Raw genomic sequence first — 11,485 nt, forward strand, 5'->3', positions numbered from 1 at the left:
GAACAAAGAAAATGAATAAATTTATCTTCCTTGCCATGTCTCATGTGAGTGTTTCTCAACCTGAAAATCAGATCAAGAAGAAAGCCCAGACTGTCTGATGCCTCAATGCCAGAGCTCCTGGAACACCTGGCTGTACTTGATCTGTCCGCATGTGGACTCTCTCTGGAGGTTTAAGCCCCTATCCTGTTTCCTGTGCCAGACACAAGGTGTATGTTCACAAATATTGTTGAATCAATGACAAACAAATGGGCAGCATATGTGAAATGAGCAAAGTGAACACTGTAGCACCTTGGGCTCCCTCGAGGTACTCCTATCTCCTAGTTTTCAGGAGCTGGAACTTCAGGCCCCAATAGCTATCCCAAAGAGTGGAGAGCAAAAGCTCTAACACTTTTGTACAACCTACTGGATTGGACCCTTGGGAGGTACATGCACAATATGTAAGAACCACCACTTGTCACAATTTGTAAATCTCCAGGTTAAGAAGAGAGGAAAAAGCTTGCCCTTTGTAAAGACCTGTCAACTGATAGGAAAAGAAGGACAATGATGCTTTCTGATGCTTTTTATAAATTACAGAATCCTACAAGATATAATGTCACAATCCTTCAATCTCTTGAAAATGTAGCAGAAATTACTAGATATCCCAACTCCTGAAACCAGAACTGCATTTCTATCTCTAATATAATTCATCTTTTACCTATTCTGTGATAGTTTTTAACACACACGAGGACTTTACTGGAGTGAAACAATAACAGTAAACAAAAGTCCAAACTGTACTTTAAAAGAGTAACTTTTAGCTTGTTACCATATATGGCTACTGTGTAAAGACAAATACCAATAACAATTACTTTTTTTAGCGTTTGCAACTTACTGGGCTACATATTCCATACCCGTGATCTCATTTCCTCCTCATAGCAATCCTATGAGGTAGGTATGATAGTGATTTCCATCTGCTAAATGAGAAAAGCTATGTGACTGAAGTCACATAGCTAGCAAGTGGCAGAATAGAGATCTGAACCAGGTTTTCAGACTCTAAAGTCCACATTAAGTGCAATAAATAGGGGGTAAATAATAATATTAGTAATCCTTTAGTTGGAGCCTTAAAAAGGAAGAATTTTAATACTATCTAGATGAACAGATTCCCATATTCAGCTGCAATCACCCAAACAAAATACAAAGTCTTTTATGCTAGAATTGAATATAAACAAGCTAACTGCTTAACAGAAACTCAGTACAATTTCCTTGATTCAGTTTAGCTACTGTTTTTTTTTTTTTTTAGATTTTATTTCTTTATTTAACAGACAGAGATCATAAGTAGGCAGAGAGGCAGGTAGAGAGAGGGGAAGGGAAGCAGACTCCTCACTGAGCAGAGAGCCCAATGGGGGACTCAATCCCAGGACCCCGGGATCATAACCTGAGCCGAAGGCAGAGGCTTTAACCCACTGGGCCACCCAGGTGCCCCCAGTTTAGCTAATGTTTTAAGCCAATCTGGACTGTAATACCATACATACTCACAGAGAATTTTGAAATAACAGTAGTTTCCTAATATACTTTCCAATTTAAAACTGCTAAGTACTACTCATATAAACCTAGAAAATCTTACATCTCCCTTCAAAACATAGTGCTCCTAGTGCAAACATGACCTTACGTGATAAAATAAAGCTCTAGCTACAGCAAACAAGTTCAAACTACTGGTAAGCAACGTTCCATTAAATCAGCAGCTATCAGCAGACCACTCCCTCCCCAAAGTAGATGAGTAGACAAGTGTCAGGTTACCGTAGGGCATGGGAGGGAGAGCCCAGGCAGAATCTAAAAGCATTTATTCAATTTCCTACCTTAGTGGGTGGCAAGTAGCTTCCAAGCTAAATTTATTTACCATTCAACCTCAATTTCCAGCGTCTGGTTTATAGCTTTCCAGAACAGATTAATGGAGAGTTCGTTTCTGGTTTAAAACCTTAACTTTACCTACCAAAGAAAGGTCTCATATGTCTATAAATGGGGTTAGAAACAAGACAAAAGACCCAAAACAGTCATGTTTGGTAAGCCCCACATCACCAAACCAAGTCTTAACTTAGTTACAGTCTCAGACTCTTCCAGAAGTGGAATCTTAAACCAGCCAATCAGGAATCACCCGGTCAGCATTAGTGAGGTAATCTGTCTTATAGACCCCCGCCATCTCCTAAAGGAAAGTGACGTTGCCAAAACCAAGCCACATTTTGCTAGTAAGGCTTCCTTGTTCCCACTCTCTTCTGCTTATAAAAGTCCTTCATTTTGTATAGCTCCTTGGAGCGCCTTTCTGTCTGCTAAATGGGATGCTGCCTGATTCATGAATCACTGAATAAAGCTAATAAAATATCTGAATTTCACTTATTTGAATTTTGTTTTTTAACACTGGGTCGAACTAAGAAATGACATTATTGACATTAAGGAGGACTAGACAAGCCCTGGAAGAGTTAACTACGAGAGACAAGAGTTTTGGCTGGAAACTACCAGGAGTCCAATATACATTTTTCTTTGAATCAAGGTACAAGAAATTATGGGCTACATTTGACCATCTGAGGGTATCCTAACTATGCAAAACTACATGGAACTCACTTAAAAGTCCTCTTCGGAATAATCCCCATTCTGTGTGTGCTCTAGTCCAACATCTTATTGCACTGTAAGTTTAAGTAAATTTTTAAAATTGACTTTCTCTGTTTCCAAAGGGAAAGAGATCTCTTTTCCTCCCTCCTTTTTCTTAGAGCATTTCTTTGAATAACCTAGTATTTATATAAAACTTTCCTCTGTCCTTTGATATGTATGCAAATCTTTTTAAAGGTTAAATAAGCTAGCTGCAGAACTCAGGAATGTTTTTTCCGAAGGTCCTAAAAGCCGTCTCTTTTAAATGTTAATACCCAGGAAGAAAGCGCCCCCTCTCTCAGTCACCGGAGGAGTTTAGCCTACACATCTCTATTCCCTGCACACGGAGATTAGAGAGGTTTTACTTTTCCTTTAGATAAAGGCAATTAATTGGTACAGATGGCCACCCCAATTACCAGGTGAATTTAGGAGGAACTACCAAAACATATATATCAAATGGTGCTGTCAAGTCTTCTTACAAAATTACCATTAATCTTGAGACTGTGTTTGTAATGAATTATAAATGGTAGAGTTTCTTTTTTGTTTTTGTCATCTCATTAGCAGAGTACTTGCGATGTACCCCAGTCCCAGTTAATGCTAATTCAATAACAGAACTAGCTTCTTTCATTCCACATTTGTGGAGACCATTTCTTAGGTGGGCAGATCTTAACTTTTCCCCAACATAAATGTGGAGAAATTTTATTCCCTGCTTTCCCAACTCTGATGGCTCCCTCAATACAAGGAAAAGAAAAAAAAAACCCTCCCCAACAAGAGTTCCCCCCGCCCCCAGGGACTAGCCCATTACTGTCATCTGAGAGCCAGATCCTCCCGTATCATTGCCTTTGTGACATCTCCACTTGGATTATTTCAAAGACATCTTTTTCAAAAGATGTCTTTTTCAAAATCCACTTGGATTATTTCAAAGACATCTTTTTCTTCCTCCAGGGGTTCCTATCACAGAAGCACAAGCTGGAAAATGAAGAATCAGCTCTGACACCCCCCTTTCCCTTCTCATCCCAGAGTGAAAATATGAACAAGCCCTATTGATCCTACCTCCTAACCAGTCCTCAAATCCATTGGCTTTTGCCTCCTCTGAGGAGCCAAAGTGACCTTTTACTAACACAGTCCCACTGATGATACTCTCGTGACTGAAATTCTTCAACAGCTTCCCACCATTCTTAGGATAAGCCTTAAATCCTTGGCACGACCTATGAGGCCTGTGTGGTCTGACCCCAGCCTATCTCTTCAACCTCATCTCCCTGACTCTCTCCCTCCCTCTCTGCCTTCCAGCCCCAGATGAGAGCTTACGCTCCATGAGGACTGAGACCACGACTATTTGTTCATGCTGTATCCCTAGCCGGGTGCCTAGCACATAACAAACGCTAAATAAATATTTGTTGAAGAATAATGCTGATAAAAATGCAGCACCTTAGGGGCACCGGGGTGGCATAGTCAGTTGGGCGTCCGACTCTTGATTCTGGCTCTGGTCACGGTCTCAGGGTCATGGGATCTAACCCCATGCTGGGCTTCACGTTCAGCAGAGTCTGCTTGTCTCTCTCTCTGCTCCTCCCCCTGCTCTCGTTCTCTCTCTCTCAAATAAATAAAATCTTTCTTTAAAAACCTGCAGCATCTTAAATGGAAGGCAAAGAAAACATTAAATTATGCATGGCAAAGGAAAAGAATGTCCTTATACGTTTGTATCCTAGGTGGCTAACATAGGGTGTGGACCACAGTGCAGCTATAAAATATTTGTTAAATCATTTAGCAAAAGAGAGACAATATGATGAAACAAAATATTGACACTCAGTGTCTATTTAGCTTTGTAGTAGAAATTACCAATGCCAATTAAGTCTCCCATTTAGGTATTTATCCCTCCTCTCATCCCCAATCCCCATTCTGTGGGCAACCAGAGGTCTAATCACATATTTGAAGAAGGAGGCTGGACTCCAATCAGAGCTGGAAAATAGATATGGTTTGTGGAATTCATTCTAAATTCTGAGAAGCAAACAAACCAAGACTGGGGAGTGATACTGACCCCCACCTACATTTTGTGTTAGACTTGGGCAACATTTGCCACACAGTAACTATAAGACAAGCTCCTCCTATTCTCAAGGCTTCACACATGCCCTTCCCTCCCCCTGGTTCACCCTTCTCCTTGCCCAATTTAACTCCAACTCAATACTTAAAAGTCTCAGCTAAATATTTCCTCAACAGAGCCTCCCTGTCTCTCCTCACTCCCTCCCGGGGCCAAATGGCTGCATTATACATTCTCATAGCACCCTCTACCGTCCTCCATAGCATGCACCACAACCATAATTAATAATTAGTTTGTAATTCTTTACCTGCCTATCACCATTTTTAGACTGAGAAGCAACCTGACAACAGGGATTGTGTCTGTTTTGGCCATCACTGTATCCCCGACACCTAGCACATTGCTGGTAGAGAGTAGGTGTGTTCTGCTAAATGAAGGAATGACTGAAGTACACAGATAAGCACCAGCTTTTGGAGTACGTAGAACTGGTTCTGCCCTTACTAGCTCTTTGCCTTTGGATAAATTTCTTCCCATCTCTGAGCCCATTTCTTCCTCTAAAAATAACTATTGCTACTTTACGGAGTTATTGTGAGAACTGAATAATCCACTAAAATATTTAGCATAAAGTTGGGCATACAACATTCAATGAATGTTCGCTGTTATAATTATGGAGAAAAAGAGGAAAGTATGTTAGGGAAGACACATTCCACGCTCTTGACTAGAATACAAACACAGCTCCCTTTATACAAACATACAATTGCAAATCTGAATAAAATATTTTAAGTACACCATAGGAAAGTATTATCTAAAATTTTGAACCCTGAAGAAGAGGTCACAAGCAGTAATTTCTTTCACATCAGCTATTACATCACTCTTTCAAGATATGTGTGCTATGGGGCACCTGGGTGGCTCAGTCAGTTAAGCATTCGCCTTTGACTCAGATCATGATCCAAGGGTTCTGGGACTGAGTCCCACGCATCAGGCTCCCTGATGAGCAGGGAAACTATTTCCCCCTCTTCCTCTACCCCTCACCCCTGCTCATGCTCTCTTTCTCTCTCACAAATAAATAAAATCTTAAAAAGAAAAAAAAGATATGTATCCTAAATCAAGGGAAACAAAAGCAAAAATAAACTATTGGGACTACATCAAAATGAAAAGCTTCCGCAGAGTGAAAGAAACAATCAAAACTGGGTGCCTGGGTGGCTCAGTGGGTTAAAGCTCTGCCTTCGGCTCAGATCATGATCTCAGGATTCTGAGATCGAGTCCTGCATCCGGCTCTCTGCTCGGCAGGGAGCCTGCTTCCTCTTCTCTCTCTCTCTGCCTGCCTTTCTGCCTACTTGTGATCTCTCTGTGTCAAATAAATAAATAAAATATTTTAAAAAAACTAAAAAGACAACCTACTGAATGGGAGAAGATATTTGCAAATGACGTAGCCAATAAAAGGCTAGTATCCAAAATATATGAAGAACTTATAAAACTCACCCCCCCCAAAAAATAACCCAATTAAAAAATGGGCAGAAGACATGAACAGACATTTTCCAAAGACATCCAGATGGCCAACAGACACATGAAAAGATGCTCAACATCACTCTCATCAGGGAAATGCATATCAAAACTTCAATGAGCTAATCACTTCACAACTTTCATAACAGCTAAAACCAAAAACACAAGAAACAACTGTTGGCGAGGATGTGAAGAGCAAAGAATCCTCTGGCACTGTTGGTGGAAATGAAACTGGTGCAGTCACTGTGGAAAACAGTATGGAGTTTCCTCAAATATTAAAAACAGAACTACCCTATGACCCAGGAATCACAATACTGGGTATTTACCCAAAGAATATGAAAATATTAATTTGAGGGGTGCCTGAGTGGCTCAGTCAGTTAAGCGTCTGCCTTACGCTCAGGTCACGATCCCAGAGATCTCGGATCGAGTCCTATATGGGGCTCCCTGCTGGGCAGGGAGTCTGCCTCTCCCTCTGCCTGCTACTCCCCGTGCTTGTACGTTCTCTCTCTCTCACTCTCCTTCTATATCAAATAAATAAATAAAATCTTAAAAAAAAGAGAAAACATGAATTCAAAAGGATATATGTACCCCAATGTTTACTGCAGCATTATTTACAATAGCCAAATTATGGAAGCAGCCCAAGTGTCCATCAAAAGATGAATGGATAAAGATGTGGTATATATATACAATGCACTGTGTGTGTGTATATACCTACACATATGATATATTCCCTGTGTATATATATATATGATACATGTTTATTGTATAATGTGTATATTGCATACATATATTGTATGATAAGTAAATGTATATTGTATAGTATGCTTATTATATATATTGTGTATATGTGTGTATATATACATCTATGTACATACTTGTAATTCAGCCATAAATAAGAATGAAATCTTGCCATTTGCAACAACATGGATGGAGCTAAAGAATATAACGCCAAACAAATTAAGTCAGAGAAAGACAAATACCATGTGTTCACTCATGCCTAATTTAAGAAACAAAACAAATGAACAAAGGAAAAAAAAAGACAAACCAAAAAACAGTCGTAACTATAGAGAACAAACTGATGGTTACCAGAGGGAGGTGGGTGGGGGGATGGGTGAAATAGGTGAAGGGGATTAAGAAAACACTTAATCTTTTTTTTTTAATTAACATATAATGTATTATTAGCCCCAGGGGTCTGTGAATCATCAGGCTTACACACTTCCCAGTACTCACCATAGCACATGCCCTCCCCAATGTCCATAACCCAACCACCCTCTCCCTACCCCACTCCCCCCGGCAACCCTGTTTGTTTTGTGAGATTAAGAGTCTTTTATAGTTTGTCTCCCTCCCAATGCCATCTTGTTTCATTTTTTCCCTTCCCTACTCCCAAACCCCCAACTTTGCCTCTCAAATTCCTCATTATCAAGGAGATCATATGATAATTGTACTTCTCTGATTGACTTACTTCACTCAGCATAATACCCTCTAGTTCCATCCACATCATTGCAAATGGCAAGATTTCATTTCTTTTGATGGCTGCACAGTATTCCATTGTGCGTATACATATATAAAAATACATATATGTACATATATAATACTAAATATATATGGTATTCCATAGTATTCCATTGTGTGTGTATATATATATATACACACACACACACATACATACATACCACATCATCTTTATCCACTCATCTGTTGATGGACATCTAGGAAGAGAACACTTCATCTTTTTTTTATTTTAAAGATTTTATTTATTTATTTGACAGACAGAGATCACAAGTAGGCAGAGAGGCAGGTTGAGAGAGGAAGGGAAGCAGGCTCCCTGCTAAGCAGAGAGCCCAATTCGGGGATCAATCCCAGGACCCTGGGATCATGACTTGAGCTAAGGCAGAGGCTTTAACCCACTGAGCCACCCAGATACCCCAAGAACACTTAATCTTGATGAGCACTGAGTAATATACGGAATTTCTAAATCACTATATTGTACACATGAAGCTAATATAACACTGTGTTAACTACACTGGAATTAAAATATTAAAAAATAAAAAAAATTTAAATAAAAATTAAAACAACCTTCAAAAAGATGTTTATAAAGCCAAGACTCTTTCTGGATGTGAACTGATCATGCATTTATGTGGCTTGCACACTCTTGTATACAGTGTCGGGTTCTTAAAAAGCAAAGTACATCATCAACCCATTAGGGCAGGGCAGCAGGGTTCCAAACCTGCACTTCAAAACCTAGAGAACCTCAGTCCAGCTGTGCTGACCTTGGCCCAGGATATGCAGATAAAACAACAGGCTTTTGCCTTTAAGTGCCCTTCCCTCCCAGCAGGAGACTCCAAGACTTAATGAGAAAATTTCCCTTCATTTCAGAGTTCTCCAGCATCTAAGGATAACCTTTCTCTCCCTTCTGGTATATTCTACATTCCCCAAGATAATCCCCTTTAAAATTGTTTCTGTTCTCTCTTAGATTCTCCAAATTTAGACACATCATTCAACCTCTCTGAGCCTCAATTTCTTCATCTGTAAAAAATGGAACTAAAAAAGTACTTCTCCGGGCACATGGGTGGCTCAGTCAGTTAAGCATCTGACTCTTGATTTTGGCTCAGATCATGATCTCAGGGTTGAGGAATAGAGAGCCCTGTGTCACACTCAGGCAGGAGTCTGCTGAATATTCTCCTTCTCACTTTCCCTCTGTTCCACCCCTCCCCAGGGGTGTCTGAAACAAATAAGTAAATCCTTAAAAAATAATTAGGATAAGATAGTACTTCCGTCTTGGGCAAATGGCTCAGTATATGCCATAAAATTAAAACATGGTAACTACTATTTTAGTGTTTGTACCAGATCCCTAATCAATCTACAATCCAGGAAAAAATTTACAACAAAGATCCTTTCCAATGATATAAATTTATGTTTTGTTTTGTCTTCTCCAAAGTCTGTGTTTTCTACAATAAAAGAAACCCTCCATGCAGGGATAAAAGGAATGATCCTAAAGAAGCTTCAAATGTCGTAAAGAAAAATAATAGAACAAATTAGGTGGTCTTCTCTGTCTCCTGAAAAAGATCAATTCAGCAAAACATAATTTATGCATACACATCTTTATGCCTCCTTTTAAAGCGAGCCCTATTGGGACTACATAAACCACCATCAGCTGTTAATCTGGAATCTTCACCACACTGTCTTTGGGGATAACAGAAGGTCAGCCTAGAAAATCCCAGCGAGAAGAAGCACTCAGCCTTACTGGTCACTCCTGACCAAGGCCCAGTCATGACCCTACTTCTTCCTCCCATCTCGGCTCCTTCCCATCCTAAGCCTCAGGAGAAATAAAAAGCATCATTACCTTAGGAAAAAGTTGAGAGACTTCTGTGTGTTCTAAAAGCCCGCCTCCCCCACATATTTGTTGTGTGTAATCTCAGCTTTTGTAACTCCGCTGAAAGTATGTAATACCACTCACTTTACTCTTTGGTGGTGAAGAGTAAGAAAAGTTTCTACAAGAGACAAGAGTCATAAGTTAGTTCCCCTCCCTACCCTTCTGAAGAATTAGATCATTTTTACTACTTGTATCTCTGGATCACCACGCTAAGGATCCCTTGTTCCACCTGCCTCTCCCCTAGAAAGCCCCACCTCCATACCGGTAGGAAGACGCGAAAAGCACTTCCTGGCAATTCCACTACAAGAATCAAGTATTAGCTCACTAAACATAGGTGTCTATGGCGCCCAGAAGTAACTTCCTAACTCGCAGATCACTATACCAAGGGAAATTAAAAGAGAGTTCTATGGGTACCACTTATTTCCTAACTACTGTGTGGCAAAACACTAGGCGGGGTGCATTCTACTGGCAATCTCATTGACGTTTCACAACCACCTCACGAATATGGGCGCCTTATTCCCCAAATTACTGCCGAGTACCCAGGCGCCAAGAATTTAAGACATTTGCCCAAAGCCGCACAGGCAGAAAGCGGCGGAGCAAGGACTAGGGGAGTAAGAGATCTGAAACAAGCCCTTCCCGCGGGGGCTCCACAGTCAACCCTCTCCGCTGCCGTGTGACAAACGGGATCTCCTTTGCTAATCCTAGGTCTCTAACGCCAGGCTCCCGCGCCACCAGCCTCTAGCGCTCGAGCGTGGGTCACGCCCGCCCCCGCGGGGCTTCACGTCGATGGGTGCGGAATCGGGGAAAGGGACAGGCCCTAGCCTGTGCGGGTCCGCCGTCTCATTTCAGGCCCTCCCCGCCGCACACACCATCACCGGGACCTCAGCGAACGCGTCGGCCGCCCCAAGAGAAAGCGCCAGAGGCAAGGCTCGAGTGTAAGCGCGAGAGTGGAGTCTTTCCTCAGAGCTGCGGGGAGCGGCGGTCGGCAGAGGCCGGCTCGGGGTCCGCGGTCTCTGCTCGGCCTCGACACCCTCTTGCCTCCCTTTGCCGGGGCCGGGAAGGCACTCGAGTCGGGATACACCCGCGCGCCTCAGTTCCGGGACGGTCCCTCCGCCCCTCGCCACCGAGGTCGCTTCCTCCCCAACCCCTACCTGGTGGCCTCCGCGACCATGGTCAATCAACTTTATCCTCCCGCCTCGGAAGTGACGCGAGACTTCGCTCGCCCCGCCCGCGAGGCTCCCTCCAATCCCGGCCTTTAGACTGCGCGTGCGTGTCGGGCGTGCGTTCCTCGAGGTGCCGGAAGGAGGCGCTGCACCCCGACGTCTGAAAGGCGAACTCCTACCTAAGTGCCTTTCTTCCATCTTTAGGAGGGAAATTCAGAAGGAGGCCCGTTTGGGTTTCGTGCACTCTCTAGGTGGCTTGTTGGGGTGAGGGGGAGTGGTCGGTACACTGGAGAATGTTTGGACTTACTATAAATCGACAGGAATATATAAGATCAGTGGAAAAGAAGAGGCTAGAAACAACCCACAGGCATGTAGTCATGTTTTCCCCCACAAAGGAGCCACCATAAAGCAATAGGAAAGTTATTTTCAGTAAATAGAGCTAAATCAATTGAATGCCGATATGGGGTGGGGGTGGGTAATGAGCCTCGACTCCTACCTCATACAAAAAATCAATTCAAAAGTAGAACTAAATGTGAAACGTACAGCTCTAGAAAATAACACCACAGTATTGTGACCAGGACACGGAAAGTAGCAGCCCTAAAGACAAATGTTGATAAATTGGGCGTCCTTAAATTTAAGACATGGAAAGACAGAAGAGAGTACCAGGCAAGGAATAGAGCCGAATAGATATATGCAATACATACATCTGGAAATGATTTTTATTCAGGATATATAAGATCTCTTGCAAGTAAATTTTTTAAAAAGATCTGAAGTGGTTGAAGGGGAACCACGGCAAGA

The 11,485-nt window shown here is 42.0% G+C and overlaps 1 protein-coding gene across 1 annotated transcript in view; it reads right to left on the reverse strand.

Annotated features, from left to right (window-relative positions):
• Positions 1 to 10,753, reverse strand: part of DHRS7B (dehydrogenase/reductase 7B) — a 58,987-nt gene extending 48,234 nt beyond the window's left edge. Inside the window, exon 1 of the mRNA XM_032320659.1 lies at positions 10,676 to 10,753. Coding sequence (XP_032176550.1) covers positions 10,676 to 10,695 — 20 coding nt within the window. The 5' untranslated portion in view covers positions 10,696 to 10,753. The remainder of the gene's footprint in view (positions 1 to 10,675) is intronic.
• Between the last annotated feature and the right edge of the window lie 732 nt (positions 10,754 to 11,485).

Source organism: Mustela erminea, chromosome 18 (assembly GCF_009829155.1).
Source record: "Mustela erminea isolate mMusErm1 chromosome 18, mMusErm1.Pri, whole genome shotgun sequence".
In the NCBI taxonomy this organism is placed as follows: Eukaryota; Metazoa; Chordata; class Mammalia; order Carnivora; family Mustelidae; genus Mustela; species Mustela erminea.